Source organism: Cebidichthys violaceus, unplaced genomic scaffold (assembly GCF_023349555.1).
Source record: "Cebidichthys violaceus isolate CVI_PGR_0920_01 unplaced genomic scaffold, fCebVio1.0.p SCAF_35, whole genome shotgun sequence".
Classification (NCBI taxonomy): Eukaryota; Metazoa; Chordata; class Actinopteri; order Perciformes; family Stichaeidae; genus Cebidichthys; species Cebidichthys violaceus.
This window is the reverse complement of record NW_027176539.1, coordinates 208048-226570: the sequence shown is the minus strand read 5'-3', so window position 1 is coordinate 226570 and position 18523 is coordinate 208048. Positions and strand designations below refer to the sequence as shown.

At 44.6% G+C, this 18523-nt stretch overlaps 2 protein-coding genes and 1 pseudogene across 4 annotated transcripts in view; 2 read left to right on the top strand and 1 right to left on the bottom strand.

The window, feature by feature from the left end:
- The window catches only part of shroom2a (shroom family member 2a), a 31728-nt gene extending 26104 nt beyond the window's left edge, over positions 1-5624 (top strand). For all 3 annotated transcript variants that reach the window (XM_068725293.1, XM_068725292.1, XM_068725294.1), the window contains 5 exons: positions 1091-1606; positions 2172-2684; positions 2936-3128; positions 3635-3907; positions 4424-5624. In XM_068725293.1, the coding sequence (XP_068581394.1) occupies positions 1091-1606; positions 2172-2684; positions 2936-3128; positions 3635-3907; positions 4424-4696 (1768 nt within the window). In that variant the 3' untranslated portion in view covers positions 4697-5624. The remainder of the gene's footprint in view (positions 1-1090; positions 1607-2171; positions 2685-2935; positions 3129-3634; positions 3908-4423) is intronic.
- A 120-nt stretch (positions 5625-5744) lies between these two features.
- On the top strand, positions 5745-8625 carry LOC137883784 (claudin-34-like). The gene is made up of 2 exons (XM_068725414.1): positions 5745-5834; positions 7441-8625. The coding sequence occupies exon 2, from the start codon at positions 7521-7523 to the stop codon at positions 8259-8261; it is 741 nt and encodes a 246-aa protein (XP_068581515.1). The 5' UTR covers positions 5745-5834; positions 7441-7520; the 3' UTR covers positions 8262-8625.
- A 4319-nt stretch (positions 8626-12944) lies between these two features.
- LOC137883711 (putative claudin-24) lies at positions 12945-14547 on the bottom strand (annotated as a pseudogene).
- Between the last annotated feature and the right edge of the window lie 3976 nt (positions 14548-18523).

The following is an 18523-nucleotide window of genomic DNA, read 5'->3' as shown; positions in this document are numbered from 1 at the left end:
TTTGATAGAAGTGGGCATTTACCTGACAGACAGGGTTTGATTAAAGGTGCTGTTGCATTGCATTATGGGAAATGTAGTATCCAGTGTTTTTGAGGGCTTGACGCATAGCTGGACACAAAAACCAGGATATCTCGGCCCCTGGTGCTTCAATTTTGACCGTTTATTTTTTCTAATTCTCAAGTACAAAACTAAATTGCTTGATCGGCAACAAGGTTGATGATTTCTCTTCTAACTGTTGTTACTGTGCTGTGTCCGTATTCTTCAACAATAACCCTGAAGTAGTACCTGCAGTAGTACCTGCAGTAGTATCTGTGGCATTGTGTTTCTGAGCAGTAACTTTCTCACATTTTCTACAGAGCTGAGTCTGAAGTGTGAGGGCGGGTTTAAGCTGCAACAACAGTTGTTCATTGGGTGACTTGTCACAGCTTGTCTGTGTGTGTCTGTCTGTCTGTCTGTCTGTCTGTCTGTCTGTCCAGAAGTCTCCGTTGTGTATCTTGTGACTGCACAACGAACACACTTCTGTCTTTTCAATCAAAGCTGCGTGAATTTCCGCGTCAACGCTCTCTTGAGTACTGCAGATTTAAATTCACAATCGGAGCGCGGATGGAAATTAAACCGTAAAGTATGTGCGCGTGTGTTTACCATAGAGTCTGGATCACATTTCATGACACGCGCTGGTTCAAAACTGTTGGTATACAATCACTTCGGCTCCTTTATCTGGCTGCCAGGCCTCCAGTGCTTCCTGTGAAGCTCCACGTCTCACTTCACTGACAGTTTAAAACTGTGAATGTGAAAAAGGGGGGAAAAAGTGATCCGGTTTTGCTTCTTTGCACCGTCAGGATTATTTATTCCTCAGCGCCGACTTGTGGGAACTGAAATGTTCCTCTTCAGGCTGCCAGCTGAGCAGGGAGGAGGCTTTTCTTCAGGAGAGAGAGAGAGAGAGGAGGAGAGCAGACGTGTGTCTTGTCATGTTGGCATAATCACAGAGCTGCTGAGGAGACACCAGCGAGGTCTCTGGAGTGTTATTTGATTGAGCTGCAGATGATAGCCCACACTGTGTGATTAACAGCTTTGCATTGTGTTCCTCCAGGTTCTCTGACGGAGGGCCCGAGACGCATTATTCACCTCCTCCTCCTCCTCCTCCTCCTCCTCCTCCTCCTCCTCCAGGAGAAACCAACCCGGACTCCAGACCGAGAGCCGGTCCCGTGAGCCGCGGACCCGCGTCGGCCTCCCACAGTCTCTCAGAGTTCACCCTCCCTCCGCCCGAGGGCCCGGAGGTCGACCACGACTCCCACGAGTCCCTCGTCGGTTCCCAGAGCGAACTCCTCACCCGCTGCTCTCCTCGCCCCGACCCCGACCCCGACTCCGCCCACTCTGCAAAGGGAGACTCGGAGCAGGGCAAAGGACTCGCGGACAAAGGACAAGGGGCAGCGCATCGTCTGGCCGCGTCCAATCCTCGGCCTCCCTCGTCTCCCCCGACTCCCCCTCTCAGACCTCCGGGGCTGGTCTCCGTGATGGAGGAGCAGCGCTCTCCATCTCCTCAGTTTTCTCCTCAGAGACTCAGTGACAAGCCTCCGGTGTCTCTGCAGGTAGAAGACTCAAACAGGTAAAAAAAAAAAAAAGATTTCTTCTTCTTATAGCTGCGGCTGTTAAAACTACAGTTTTAGTCCGAACACGGCGACTGTAACTCCTCGTGTCGTACAAGGACTTTATTATTTTGTTGCTTTGTCGTGTCTCATAAATCCTATTTACGCTCATGTATTGAAGACACAGTCTGGTCCTCTGTGTCGTCAAGCTAACGGCACAAAGGAGCTCATTGAGAGTCACTGCCTTTTGTAGTGAGTCTCTTAAAGGGATTCTCCACATTTCTACAAAAGCCACAAGGCGGATTCCAGCTGAATTACTACAAATGTAGTTTGTTCATCGTCTAGATTCAGGACTAACCGGTGCCGTCTGTAGTGAACTTCTGACTCGGATCGTTAGTGGTGGGAGGAGCCGTCCAGATGTCTTCTCTGGGCATGGAAAAAAATAAAGTCTCAGTTGCCATCATGCAACGTTTAAATGGGCTGGAATAACTGAGAGAGAACATTTCTATTTAAACGACTCTCTCTCTCTCTCTCTCTCTCTCTCTCTCTCTCTCTCTCTGTCTCTCTGTGTGTGTGATCTTTCAGGACGGATCATGTGATAGAAGACCAGCATTCTCCGGTGAAGAAGGTTCCCATCAGGATCGTCCACTCCGAGGGCGTCTCGCAGAAGGACGCTTGTCCCTATCTGCAGCAGAGCGACCCCGAAGTCCCCGAAGTCGCCGAAGCCGAGGGTCCCAGCGCGATCCGGCTCTGCGGTCTGGGAGCCGCGGGGCAGGACTCGGTCTTCTGCGCGTTCACCCGGCAGAAGGAACCCGACGGGACGCAGGACGCCCGGACGGACGCGTACATGACCACCGTCACCGGAGACCGCGTCAACTCTGACGGCCGGCAGACAGAAACCACGCGGCTGTCCGAGGACCGCAAGAGAGAGGAGCTGGCCAGGAGCATCATGGGAAAGGACAAATCGCTCGCCGATATCCTGGACCAGAGCAAGATGAAGACCACCATGGACCTGATGGAGGGCATCTTCCCTCAGGAGGAGCAGCTGTTGGAAGGAGCTCACCAACGCAGGAAGGTCAGCCGGCCTGCTGAGGAAAGGTCAGCCTTCATACCTGTGATCAGCTGGAGGATTTAAAGAGACAGTAGTGATGTTCTGTATGAGGTTCTCCTCCACAGTCAGTGTTCTACTACAGTAGATGAGTTCATAGAACCAGCACGGGATTCTACCTATGATTCTACCTCTACAACACAGGAGCTGCTGCTCTGCTGCTGCCTCCATCTGGTAGTGCGTTTGTGTTGTTGTGGGACTTTGAAACACCAGAAATGACCGTTTTTTGTTTGTGTTTCAGGGAAAAGGAGGACAGCACGGCGGCAGCTGTTGGCACCATGGTGACCAGCTCGACGTATTACAGCACATCTGCCCCCAAAGCTGAGCTCCTTATCAAGATGAAGGACATGCAGGAGCAGCAGCAGCAGCAGCAGGAGGAGGAGGAGGAGGAAGACTCCGAAGACGAGTTGGACATCGATCTGGCCAACAAGAAGGTACCAAACGCTCACCGAACGCGTTCATGTGGACTCAGACAGTGTCAGACTAATGTCAGTTTTTTTAACCAAAACAATGTGGCCTGCAAGCGACTAGATACGGCTTGTTTTTAGCCTAGCCGATTGACCTAACGTTAGCGTCAGACGTCTGGATCTTGAGTTATCAGTGAAACGAGCTAAGCTAACGTTAGCTTGAGCGCTGACCCACGAACACCCTTGATCCCACGCTGCTTCACCTTGTCACCAAACTACGCTTCTTGTTGTTGTTTTGATTGAGGGAGAGAAAATGACATGCTGTGCGTCAGTAAAAGGGTTAATTTTAAAAGCGTGAATCACCAGAAGTTTTTGAAGATACAGTCATGAATGAGCTAAAAAACATATCGGGCTGATGGACCCAGTAGTTGGTGAGATTAGCCGTGGACAGAGACGGATACGCACACGTTTGCGACTGAGCGCATGATCTCCCCTCACGTTTCCGTTTTTTAAGAATCCCGTCTTGTTTTTAGCAAGAGCTGATCGACAGCCTCAGCAAGAAGCTCCAGGTGCTGCGCGAGGCCCGGGAGAGTCTTCAGGAGGACGTCCTGGACAACAACGCCCTGGGAGACGAGGTGGAGGCCCGAGTCCAGCAGGTCTGCAAACCCAACGAGCTGGACAAGTTCCGGATGTTCGTCGGGGACCTGGACAAGGTGGTGAGCCTGCTGCTGTCGCTGTCGGGCCGCCTGGCCAGAGTGGAGAACGCCCTCAACAGCCTGGAGGAGGACGCTACCGCGGAGGAGAGGGTGAGTTCACGTTCACCTCGGAAACATAGAGCTTCATTTATTCTCGTCGTAGTGAAGCTGGCGCACAAAACTATGAAAAGATGTAATAGCTCCCGCAAGTGGTCGCGTCCATAGACGTGTATGTATATAAGAAGTGGTCGTAGTCGTCGTGACGACGCTCGTTGGTTTGTGGATGTTTTGAAGGCTCGAGTTCAGCATTTTGGCCGTCGCCATCTTGGCTTTTTGCAACCAGTGAACAGGAAGTGACCATATCTGGACGGAGGAGGAGTGACATAGAGACGCCGTATACGTCTCTGGTAGAGAGACCTGTCAATCACTGTGTAGCCCCGCCCCTAAAGCATCCCCTGCTTTATGGTCTGTTTGACTCTAAATGGAGCATAATGTACTAAATGATCATCATGCTGTATTGAAGAAGACTGTAAACTAGAGATTGAGACCATAAACTCATGTTTACAATGTTTACTGAGGGAATAAATCAAGAAAGAAGTCTCCTAACGTGCTCCTCTCCCTCCACAGCGCACGTTGGCGGAGAAGAGGAAGCTGCTGATCCGACAGCACGAGGACGCCAAGGAGCTGAAGGAGAACCTGGACCGCCGGGAGCGCCTGGTCTACGACATCCTGGCCCACCACCTGCCGGAGGACGGCCTCACGGACTACGAGCACTTTGTCAAGATGAAGTCGGCGCTCATCATCGAGCAGCGAAAGCTGGAGGACAAAATCAAGCTGGGAGACGAGCAGCTCAAGTGTCTGACGGACAGCCTGCCGATAGAGCAGCGTCTGGCCCTGTGAAGGTGGAACCGACCTGCAGTTGCGCCTCGCGTCCGCTAGAGGGAGACAAAGACAAGCAGCCGTGTTTGTGGTTTCTTTGGGTAACCGTCTCTCTAGAACACCACTTTGACTCACAGCGTCCAGATGGACCTGACGTCCACCAACCTCTCTGTCTCTAACGTCTTTCTGCCATTTTGTTGTTTTTCTTTTGCTGTTTTTCTTTTTGTTTTTTTTAGTAATTTATTGTAGCCTTTTGAATCTGCGCAGGAGGGGACAGTATTTTATCTTCAAGCTTCCTGAACTAAGACTATTTCATCACGTTTTTTAAATAATTTCACAATCTGAAACGACATCAAATCTGGCAGAATACTCAGTAAACACAAAACGGTGTTTTTTGTTTTGTTTTTTTTGTTTTTTTTAAACCTTTATATACATTTAAACTAGTGGCCTTCTTACTCAGACGTTGGTCCTCACTGAAGAAGCTTTTCTCCTGCAGTGAGCGGACGATGAAGCGGAACGTACCCGAGAAGAGAGAGAGAGAGAGAGAGAGAGAGAGAGAGAGAGAGAGAGAGAGAGAAGATCAGCAGCGCTTCGAGTGAAACCCGCCGTCCGCTGCTTTTCATCCACGTCGCTGCTGCGTTTTATTCACCGCCACACAGAAAAGAAAAGGAATTAAGAGACTTGTACATATCATGAAGTGTTTCTGTATTCTGACGTCACTGTGTTATTCGTTATTCACGGTGTTTAAAAATGTATAGTTACCACAGTTGTTACTTCTAGATAAATTTCAAACACTAAAAAAAAGCCCCCCCCCCCCCCCTCACCTGGAGGATGTTTGTTCTGCACATTTTGTAACGGTTTCCACGCTTCATGCACTGCTGCAGCCCGACTCTTAACACTTTACCAGCCGCGCTCCTTTATATCAAATAAAAGAGTCTGCTGAAAATCACACAGTCTCGTGTCTGATTGATTTCATTATCTTGTTCACTGTCATTCATTACCACACACGCTGATAACGAGGAAGGTTAAGAAGGAACTTTGGAGTTTCTTGTCAGAACGCTGATGATCGCTCTGATCGACTCTCCTGCGATCATTAGAGCTCTGGTGGAAGGAGTCGGTTTATTTAGGGAACAAGTCTGAGCTTGAGACCCAGTCGAAGGTGAGTGAAGGCATGACGTCGAGATTTAAATGTACAATCGGGAACTCCGGTAGTCCTCCCAACGCACCGTCCTGATTTTATTCTACTTCTCGACATGATTCATTTTTCATTTCAAATAAATACAAAAATATTCCCAGTACGTACTAAAGTTATTGTTTGTTTCAATGTTGTGTTGTCGTACAGTTTGTTTGTAATCTTGATAATTTAGGAGAAAGAATATAATCGGAAAGCTCAAAGTCTCTGCTGTCGTAATATCTTGTGCCAAAGAACTCAAAGAAAGTATCAAATATTTAGCAGGCAGAGAAAATGAGTCCAAATATTGTCTGGAAAAACTAAAGGGTTCAGTCAAAAGTTCGTCTTCCTTGGTAGAATGTATTCATGTATACAATAAATACAGTGTACAATGTTTACATATAGCTCCTGTACAATAAGTAGAATAAGTAAAATGACAGATGAGCACACGGTCTTAATCATAAACCTGGTTTCTTAATCATCTTTAATTACATGTTGAGTAATTCAGTGTTCTCAGATGATACCACATGTTGCACCTGTTATTAATAAACTGAATATAGGGACAGTTTTTTATATTGCAACATATTTGAGTGTATGTAAATAAATATAATACACTGATTCATTTTTACCAACCGTCCAGTGAGGTTTGGTTATTTGATTAATTGTAAACTTATCTCTTTAAACTAAAAACATCTTTTGTCTAAAAAGACAAAAATTCATTGTGCGACCTTGTTGTCCACGCTGATGGTGGAAAGAATTGTCTTTTTTTTTTTTTTGTCTTTCATCTTCACCTTTGGAGGCAAAGGCAACATAGATTAGCCTTCTGCTAACCTATGTTGCTAATAGTTTAGCTAGCTTAGCCTTCTGCTAACCTCCTATGTTGCTAATAGTTTAGCTAGCTTAGCCTTCTGCTAACCTATGTTGCTAATAGTTTAGCTAGCTTAGCCTTCTGCTAACCTCCTATGTTGCTAATAGAATAATCTATTAGAGAGATGAAGAGAAATGTTACCATTAGTCAGGTCCTACTCTAACAAGAGACGTTCAGGTGTGTTTGAGAAAGTTTTTTTTTTTTTTGTCATTTGGGTGAACTGACCCTTTAAAGGTGAATCACCACAGCAGTGTTTGTGTCTATGTATGTGTGTGGTATGCTTCATTGTTATAATAAATTACATCAAGTCTACTGTCTGATTGTGAGGTCAGGTTGATCTGGGATCAGCTCTTCCACCTGCAGCTTCTCCTCCAAGGCTCCTCTCAAGGGGGGGGGGGCGGCACCCTAGCGCCCTCTATTGACCAGCCGCCACTGCCAGTAACGTCTGGGCTTTAATTATTTTGCCCCGGGGCCGTTTAATACCAGGTTTCTGAACGCATCCCTACCTTCAGATAACGTAAAACGTGAACGACTCTCACTAGATCCAGTGTTAAGTTTGTCCGTTCTGGGCTGCTGTAGAAACATGGCGGTGCAAGATGGCCGACTCTGTGGAAGTTGGCCATCTTGGGAGTCGGCCATCCGTGGAAGTCGTGTTTTAAGGCTTAAAACCCCCTCTAAATGTTTCACATTGTCCCTTTGACACATCGTGGATGTTTGTGTTTTCAGGAGGTGTGATCAGCGTGAACTCAACCATGTGCGAGTCAGCGATCCGTCTCTCTCAGCGTTAGCGCCCCCTCTCGGCAGCGATGATGTACCTGGCTCACACGGCTCACTGGCAGTTCCTGGGCCTGATGGCGGGGGTCCTGGCCTGGATTCTCATCATGGTCGCCACCGGCCTGAACGAGTGGCGGCTGTGGTTTGTGGACGACGTGTCCGTGGTCACCTCGGGCGTGGCCTGGGTGGGCATCTGGAGGGCGTGCTTCTACAGCCACGTCCTCTCCGAGATAGAGAACTGTCGCGGCATCGCCATCTCGGACCCGTTCGCTCCGGCGGAGATCGCCGCCGCTCAGGTGCTGATGGTGCTGGCGCTGATCTGCGGCCTGGTGGGGAACATCACCGGCGCGATGGCCATGAGGATGGTCTACTTCTTCGTGGAGGATCGTAGGAACATGCGGCTGGTGTTCGTGCTGGCGGGGACGATGTACCTGCTGGCGGGGACGCTGTGCTCGGTGCCGCTTGCGTGGAACATGAGCTCGGTGCTGAACAACAGCAGCATCCACTTTCCTCCGGAGTTCCACCTCCCCGCCGCTCCGGTCAGGCAGCAGGTCGGATCGGCCATCGCCGTGGGCGTCTTCGCCTCCGTACTGATGCTCGTTAGCGGGCTGCTTTTCCTCACCTACCGCTACGCCTGGACGGCCCCGAGTTCGGAGGCCCCTAGAGATGCGAGGGACCCGCTCCGTGGTCCCCGGACACAAACGGTCCTGGAACATAATGGAGACAACCAGGGCAGAGATAATCCTGCTTTTCACAACAAGGAAGTCTCATGATGGCAAAAACAACCAAGAACACTTTATATTTTCATGTTTTTTTTTTTCATCCACGGGGAAAGGACGATGTCGAAGAACAAAGTTTTATCACAATATTGTTTATCGACCTGCAGTATGAGTTATATCACCAGAAACACTGACATCTACACATCAAAATACAGCATCGCTAAGAACAGTCAAAACTGAATTGAAATGAGAACAGATTTTACCAAAACTACTGGAAAAAAAGTTTGAATACATTTTATTAAATAGAGTGATATGTGACATTGAAATGTCGGCATCTCCTCTGTATTAAAGAACACTGATTCATTTGTTTGCTCACAAGACCTCTTGAAAAAGTTAATAAATGTACTTATTGCATTGATTTTGATGCATTTTTTATTATTTGTTCAATATTATTTTCCACTTTCAATGACTTAAATCTTTTAACCAACATCAGTCCTGATCATAACTATTAAATATTCTTTTTTTTTTTCAGAATTTAACCCTCTTAAATTGTGGTTTACATCACCACTGTTGTTGTTTTTTATGGACTCCAGGAGAATAACATGTATTATGCTCTATAATACAGCAGTGATTGCCTCTAGTGGACACCAGGAGAATAACATGTATTATCTCTATAATACATAATATATAAGGAGCTGAGGTTCAACTTATACAATTATATTTAAAAAAGGCATTAACACAGACAAAATTATTTAAAAATGAAAACGGAAAAAGCCAAAAATGTCCCTAGTGATGCACAAGGGTTGAGTCATGAGCAGGTTTAGAGTTTTTAGAGGTTGTTTTTTGTTGCAGTGAACCAAAACCAGAAAAACAAAAGAACGAACTGAAAGATGCTAAAACTTTCTGTGTAGCCGACATCTTTCCTGTCATTTATTGTTAATAATGGTTGTAGCTGCTTTATTATTGTACTGCAATACAACATATTGGTTCATAAATGTTGTGCTCTTAATATAATCTTCAGATAATAATTTGTCCGTCTGGATTCTGGTTTTTTTACGTCCATGTGAGTGTTTGTGCTGCCAGAGTTCAGGGACAGATGCCGTATCTGCAGAAATGTAATAATAAACTTTTTTATCGCTTTTTTTTTTAATCTCTGCAGACATTTGGATGAAGCAATCTGAGCGTCTCCGTAACGATCAGCTGTGTCAGCACTCCGTCCTGGAGGGGTCTGGTGGACTGGAAGGTCATGTGACCTGGTAGGAGGCTGACGAGAGCAGGCATGTGAGTACGGAGATGGGGGGGGGGGGGGGCTCACAGTAGATGATTGTTAAACACACACACACACACACACACACACACACACACACACACACACACACACACACACACACACCTCTCTGGAGGCGGCTGGCTGCTGAGGAACAAAAGGCCTCTTCAGTTGAGAGCAGCTCTCCGTCAAAAACACAAGTCACAGAAGTGGATGAAAGGTGGAGCTCTAAAACACACTGATGATCATTTTATTGAGTTTATCATTTAAAAGCATTCTTAGAAAAAAGAGATTCAGGAGAAAGTATTCAACTAAACTAAAACTAGTCTCTGTCTTCTATTACTATTCTCTCTCTCTCCCTCTCTCTCTCTCTCTCTCTCTCTCTCTCTCCCTCGCTCTCTCTCTCTCGCTCTCTTCTCTCTCTGTCTCTCTCTCTCTCACTCTCTCTCTCTCTGTCTCTCTCTCTCTCTCTCTCTGTCTCTCTCTCTCTCTCTCTCTCTCTCTCGCTCTCTCGCTCTCTCTCTCTCTGTCCTCTCTCTCTCTCTCTCTCTCTGTCTCTCTCTCTCTCTCTCTCTCTCTCTCTCTCTCTCTCTCTCTCTCTCTTTGTGTTGCACATTCCCCCTTTAAAGATAATCCTGACAATGTTTTATCTAATCTGGTTTCCTCAAGTCATTCGATGCATAATGGAAAAGCGCTGATAAAAAAGTAATCAGTGTAATTCAAACCGTCATAATCATAAGTTTATACGTTCACATTGCAGCACATTCAAGAGAGATGAATGAAAAAAAGCTCCATGTAGATTTGTTTTTTAACTTCCTTCAATCATCCCATGAGATCGAGATCAGATAATAATCATTATATATGAGTCATGTCAAATATATAACTTTACTTATACGACAAAAAAGCAACATACTGTTAAAGATTAAACCAGTTAAAGATAAAGCAGCGTCTCGTCGGAGCAGTTTCACCAAAGAGTATGAATTTCTCCTCTTGAAGGGAAACTTATTGCATGTTTGTGAGAAGGAAAAAGTTGCATAAAGACTTTTTGTTGCTTCAGAAGGAGCTGTGTGAAATCTGTTAAACTGCCTCAAGTGATGTCAGTTGAGGCAGAGGTAACTTCCTGTTCGCTAAAAAAAATGAGTGATTCCTACAGCTCTCATTTGAAAACCAAGTCAACATTTTTACTATAGTTTGGTTACGAAACAAACATACTTGTTTTAACCAAAACCACAATCTTTAACTAAAAGTAAACTTACATTGGAGCTTTATTTTGAAAAGACAGCATGTAACGAAACCGACACGCCGTCCCTGAAACGTCCACAAATGTAAGATTAGACCGCCACACAAGTTGGGAGTGAGAGTGATTTTTTTTTATCCTGTTTATAAATAGTCAGAAACCCGTGGCATGCTCCTTTAAGTTTTCAGATGGTTTCATGAAGACAGCTGTTCCAGACCTATTTCCTCTCCCATCAATCATCTCACGACCCCTCACATTGATCTTTGCGACCCTTCCGGAGGGGGCCGACCCCTGGGTTGGGAACCACTGGACTAATTTGACTGATTTGTTTCTAATAATGTACTTTGCTGAAGTATTTTGAATGCAGGACTTTTACTATTTTACCTACTTACGTGTTCTACGTCGTCGTATTTATATACTTGTCTTCCTCTCTAGATAAGAGGGATAAGAGGTATTTGGTTATTGTTGGTGATTGTGGGGTGTAGCAGCATTATCATGATGGTTTATCTGTTATGAGTGTGTTGAGCAAGAGAAAACTGTTGTTCCCAATCATATTTTATCAAAGTCTGAACACTAATCTCCTTCTCCATCTGAACTGTCGGGTCACGTGACAGTCGGACAGTAAATCATCAGCCCCTTTAGGGTCGGTTTGTTTGTTTGCAGCCGGATGCATTTAAAACATAATTCTTCATGAGAAGACGACATGTCATTTCCACTTGGCGTTTTTGGGTAATTATGAAGAATCATGAAGGTAATCATCTCTGCGGTTTGTTGTTTTCGCTGCAGCCTGCGCGGCGTCAGACGATAGAAGCTGCCTCTGTGAGGCCGGCAGAGTGGAACTGATTACTGAACGGACCTACTGGGCTCAGGCCCAGGGGCCCAAAGGGTCAGGGGCCCCTCTGGCCTTCACCTACAAAATGTCACTCAAAAAGACACGTATCTACCAGGAAGAGACAAAAAAAAGGACTGCAAGGAGACACAAAAAGACTACAAACAGACCACAACAACTACAAGGAGACACAGAAAGACTACAAACAGACCAAAACTACTACAAAGAGACACAGAACAACTACAAAGAGATGCAAAACAGCTGCAAAGAGACCACATGCAGACTCACAAACAACCACAAAGAAACATCAGGAGATACAAAACAAAATTCCATAGCAACTCAAAATTACTAAAGACACACAAAACAACTATAAAGAGGTAAAAAAAAAAAAAAACAAGCACGAAGATACAAAGAGAAACAAAGTGACCTCAGAGACACAAAATGACTACAAAGAGACACAAAGTGACCTCAGAGACACAAAATGACTACAAAAGGACACAAAACCACTACAAAGACAAACAAAACAACTACAAAGAGACATAAAACAACTACAAAGAGACACAGAATTACTACAGTGCAGGATGCAAACGACTACAAAAAAGGGCCAGAACAATCATAAACAAAAATAACTACAAAGAGACACAAAACAACCACAAAGAGACACAAAACAACTACAAAGAGACACAAACCAGCAACAAAAAGAGGTCTAAAACAACTACAAAGTCTGTGTTTCTTGCTCCTAAGTCAATAGAGGCGTTTACATGTCTGTCCCCAGCAGCTCGTTGTCTCAACATCCGACCAAGTAAAGTCCCCTAAAGGGCAACATGTGCTTCTTCAACATCATTATCTCGTTCTACAAGTGCTGACTCAATAAAATCGACCATCATCCGGAAGTGGAGGTTTAGAAGCCGTCCACGTTCGTGTCAACCGGTCCCGCGGTCCACGTAAACGACACAAACATAGTTTTCGGAGGGCAGACAGCGGCGGCGACCTCTGACCTTCGTGTAATTATGTCAAGGCGGGAGCCGCCAGGGCAGCCGGTCCCGCATTCTTCTCGGGACACGCTGCCCATTAGAGCATTCATTAAACACAGCTTAGCCCAGCGAGCCACCAGGAAATCTGATGGAATTAGTCTCAAGCTGCGTTTCCACCGCCGCAGACACACCTGACGCACCGAGGCGGCTGTTTTCTGTACCCCCCCCCCCCCCCCCACCCCCCCTCAGGGACCACTTCAGACCACAAAAAAAAAGGTTTCAGGTTTATGTGACTAATAGACGACCGGATGGGAGGGGAGGGGGGGGGGGGGGGGGGGGGAACAGAGCAGCCATGTTTCCACCTCTGACATAACTGAGGAAAAACATGCTTCACACAGATTCAACGGCTTCTCATTTTGTAAATACATAAAATGACTGTATTCCAACATGAAAAACAAAAAGAGACAATTTTTTTTTTTTTATATAATTTCAATATAATTCTTTATGTGAATCATCTGCATCCTAGAGCACAGAGCAACGTGTGCTCTCTCTAATGTTTTAGTATCGAGAATAACTTACAATCACAGCATTTTAAAAAAAAAAAAGCTAAGAAAAAGTGTTTTTTCTTCTTTGTTGACACTTACAAGAGAAAAACAGGTCCATAAAGCGTTTTCTATAAAAACACATCTTTTTAAAAAAATATTCATGTTTACAGGTCACAGCAGGTTTCTTTTATAATGTGATGTTGGATTGTTGCAGGTGAGAGATTCGATAAACAGCTGCATGTTTTCTACATTTTCACGAAACGTTTGATCGACAGATCTTTACGTCATTTAAAGGCGGTGTTGAAGTGCAGTCCTACTGGTGATTGCGTTGTGCTGTCGGCTTCACGTTCCCTCCAGTCCTTCAAACGTACTCCGAGCGCTTCCTGAAGGACACGTCCGTGCTCATCACCTGGTATCTGCGCTGCAGCGCCGCAGGCTGAGGCTCCACCTGAGAACACCAGCAGGAGGAGACCAGGAGGAGCCCGGCCACCACCAGGGAGGAACCCTCCGGCCCAGCCGCAGAACAGGGCATCGCCGAACTCCCACCGTGGCACCATGTCGGGCACTTTGTCGTCGAAGAAGTTTGCCACGGCCAAATGGGCCATGTAGACACGGGGATCAGACACAGCACCCCGGAGATCACCCCCAGCACGCCTCCCGTGACCGTTAAAGTCCTCTTGGTCCTGGAGCCTCCGAGTCCTCCGCAGCCGGCCACCAGGTAGAGCCCCGGCACGGCCACCAGCATCCCCAGCGCCCCCACGGCGAGGGAGGTGCACATGAGGACTCGGGCCAGCTTCAGGTAGCTGGGGAGGCCCAGCAGGCTGTCGTAGGCCCGGCACTCCGTGACGCCGACTGTCCTGGACCACGCAGGTCTCCCACAGACCCAGACCGTAGCTCTCCACGGGCAGCAGGGAGGTGGACACGGTCAGCCAGTGAGGCAGGAGGGTGGTGGCGAGAGCGCAGAGCCACGCTGCGACGTAGACCAGCATCACCAGCAGCTCCAGAGCGCAGTCACGCGAGTCCATGTCTCTCTTCAGACCTCCACGGTTCACTTCTTCTTCTTCTTCTGCTTCTTCTTCTTCTTCTGCTTCTTCTTCTGCTTCTCTGCTGCACTTCAGATGGACGAGGCTCAGTCCACACGCCCGGTTAAAACAGAGCTGAGGCTCACTGGAGCTCGTTCACCAAACAGTTTCCCACTCGGAGGAGCACTCATCTTCTGCTGCAGGGGGAGGAGAAAGAAGGATGGGGGGGGGGGGGCTGCTCCTGCTCGGGGCCCCCTCCTCCTTTACGGTCCTGCTGCTGTGCCAACGGGCAGAGGAACAGCCAGCCACAGGGGAGGAAATTAAACGCAGACAGGATATTATTGCATTTTTGTTACATAACAGATTAAATCATTTGTATGCATCCTGTGTAAAAAAAACAACAACAACAACAAGCAACAAATAATTGAATAAAATATTTCCAAATGCTAGATATAATGTTCTGAGATGCTATAAAAACTGTGGTTATTAATCTGTGTGATTTAAAGTATTATTATTATTATTATTAAAGTATCATGGAGGCAAACTTTCATTTATTATCCATGTGATAAAATACATTTAAATTAAATTAAAATTAGCTCTGAGGATGGTTGTGATTTATTACCGATGATACATTATTACATTATGATCTTATTACCGACAATGAAGACATTATTTATTTGATTATTTATTTGATATATTTTGGTATGTTTGTGACGGCGGGTCTGGCTTTTAGCTGCATGTGACTGAAGGAGAAACAACAGTGAAGCTTATTGTTTGCTCTCATATGAACGCAGTGGGACAAACGATCGTAGGAGGCCTCAGATCAAAGCTGTGATGTGACAAAACGTTTCCGAGGCGCAAACACGCACACACACACACACACACACACACACACACACACACACACACACACACACACACACACACACACACACACACACACACACACACACGAACACGAACACGCTAACAAAAATGCACAGATAAAATCCTGGGCGTGTTAAACTCCTCCTCCTCTGGAGAACAAAACGCTCAGCTGACTGCACTGACGTCTTGACAAAGAGTGCATGTTTGTCCGGTTGCACACACACACACACACACACACACACACACACACAGTCAGGTGTACTGGTCACTGTGGGACCTCACCAGAAAAAGACGACATTTTCCTCTTTAGTTTCAAAACACAACTTCAGAAGAGCTCAGAGATATTTTATACATATATATGTATATGAATATATATGTAAATATATATATCTATGTATATGTATATGTGTGTCTGTATATATATATATAATATATATGCATTTATATAGATGTATATTAATATTTATATGTATGTATATATTTATGTATATATGTATCTATATGCATACTTATGTATATATGTATGTATATATACATATATATATATACGTATATATATATATATATACATACATATATATATATATATATATATATATATATATATATATATATATATATATACATATATATATATATATATATATAAGTATGTATCTATATGCATATGTATATGTCTGTTAGAACAAATAACTGTCCAAACCTGTCCTCAGGAGTCTTTTCGTGGTCCGAAGCTGACTGAGACTCATCACATTATGTTTCATTTAGTTTAAACTGGAAGTTTAAGAAAAGAATTAAAGAACCATGAAGCCATGACGGAGAACCATGACGGAGAACCAGCACCTCCAAGACCAGACCCTGGAAGTCTCTCCCCTTAACGTCTGATTCAACCTGCTGTGAGCGACCGACCCCTCTGAGGAGGATCATGATGCAGTAAACTGTTAACCCAGTGGAGGAGGAAGTACTCTGATACTTTACCTGCAGTAAAAGTATTAATACCACACAGTAAACATATTCCACTACAGGTTGAAGTCCTGCATTTAAAACCTTACTGGAGTAAAAGTACATAAATGTAGTTCAAGTGAAAGTATTGACATATTATATTTCTGCTGCATTATTGTGTATGTTGCATTATTGTGTATGTTGCATGTTAACTTCTTTATATACTTGTCATGGAAATACTCAAGAAAAAGTAAGTACAGTATTTGAGTAGATGTACTTTGTAATTCCACCACTGGTAGAAGGTTAGGAGACCTTTTTGTGAGGGTCTATGGCTGGTTAATAATACATAATTTATTTTATTAATTTAATAACAACAATAATATGTTTTATTTTATTTATTTAATAACCATATTAATATATATGTATTTAGTTAATTACATTATTAATATTAATAATACTATTAATATTATGGTTATGAGTATTAGTATTGGTATTATTATTATTACTATCATTATATCTAAAATCATAATATGTATTTTTAATTGTAATAAATTAGAATATGGCTTGATCATATTTATAATAAATTACACTTTATGTACAGGACAAACAATAGATGTTGAATTCAGTAAAATGATCTGTTTTATCCCTCAATATTTTTTTCGATTTCTGCTGTTCTGTTTGTTAAATGTTAATATTAGAGAGATTTACATCTTACATTTACACGGTAATCTTATAAGTGGGGCCTTAGAAACCAATATTTAACGAATTCTTGCCTGTTTTAACTTCCCTTATTTACAGATTTACACATAATATAATATTGATGTGGGCACTGAAGGCCTTAGAATGTATTAAAGTTGAATTGAATTACATAAATATTGTTTAGAATATGTAAACATGTGACATGTGTCACATGTTTATATTAGCGTAGGATACATTTTCTATGACACTCATTTTCTTGCTGTTTAATTGGTTGAAAATGACACATTTACCTTTGTTTGGCCTGTGACTTCTGTACATGGCCCATTGTCAATAAAGTTTTGACGCTTGTATGATGACAGAGGTGCTGCTGCTATTATCGCCTGGAGACACAAGATGGCGCTGTTGTACCACTATACAAAAAAGTAACTTTTCAGGGGGAGTTGTCCCTGATTTTAAAAGTTAAACTACCTTGTTTCTTTATCGGTGGTTCGTTTCCACGTAACGATATTATTAATGTATTTATTTGATAAAGTTATCGGGCAGTTATGTCACGTGACTTCACGGAGTTTGTTATCTGACAGCTGAACAATAAAGTTATCTAACTTTCTTCTTCTTCTTCTTCTTTTTCTCCCGCTTGTTACCGACTAAATTATACCGTGGAGGTAAAAAAAACCCCACATTAAATAAACGGGTTTTTTTAACCGTTATTTCACAGCGACGATACTTTTTTTTTTTACGGAGTCTTCCTATTGGACTGGAGCAGCTCGCGTCCGACCGTTTATGCAAATTGGGCTCTACCCGAATATGGACACGGAGGAATGAAATATGGTGGAGGAGGAGGCGAACATGGAGGATCCGAGGAGACCGTGAGAGCTCCGCGGTAGTGGGTTTTATTTATTTATTTTTTCAACTTGTGGACGTTTTGGAAAAGAAAAACTCGGATGTACTTTCAGCCGAACTTCGGTGGGAAGTTTTATATCTCAGCCTCTGTTATTTTGCGCGACGTCGAGTTCGTGGTAATGCTGTGAAGACCCGAGTGTTTTAACTCGGGGGTTTTGTGGAGGGGAGGTGGTGGAGGTGGATATTGCACCAGGGCAGAGGGCTCCAAGACCCCGACGCTATGCCGTGGATCAGCGGCGGTAAGCGGACAGAGAGCTCGGAGCTGCCGCTGCCGGCGGGCTGGGAGGAAGCTCGGGGATTACGACGGGAGAGTGTTTTACATCGACCACAACACCCGACAGACGTCGTGGATTGACCCCAGAGATAGGTATGCTGAAGGCTGGGAGTAACACACACACACACACACACACACACACACACACACACACACACACACACACACACACACACACACACACACACAGAGACACACATACACTCACTCATATACACACACACACACACACACATATACACTCAGACACACACACCTACAGACACACACACACTCGTGTTTTAATTCACATTACTTACAGAGGAGATGCAAACAGGGGCGGTGACTACAAAGGAAGACTGTTTTTGTTTGTTATTTTTTTTTGGGGGGGGGGGGGTACAAATATTAAAGTCCCTTTAATGTGACATAAAGTTCCGGTGGTCGTGAAGGCAGCACCGGTGAATCAGATGAGATTGTGTAACGCCCATCGTCACCCAGCTGCTAATACTTTCCCCCATTATCTTAAAAAAAAAGTCTGACAGCTCTGTGACATGAAATGTAGACAGCAGCCCCCTGCCTTTCCTGTGTGTGTGTGTGTGTGTGTGTGTGTGTGTGTGTGTGTGTGTGTGTGTGTGTGTGTGTGTTTCAGCTGGCTTGTTCACACACTTGTCAGTTTGTTTGTTTTTTTACTCTGAGAAACTTGATGTTCAAAACTTAAAACTCATCAGCAGATTTATGACTTCCAGTGACCTGAAACATTCCTGGTTCACACACACACACA

What these genes read in the sequence shown, in the direction of transcription:
- LOC137883784 (XM_068725414.1), top strand. Translation starts at nt 7,521, where the DNA reads ATGATGTACCTGGCTCACACGGCTCACTGGCAGTTCCTGGGCCTGATG.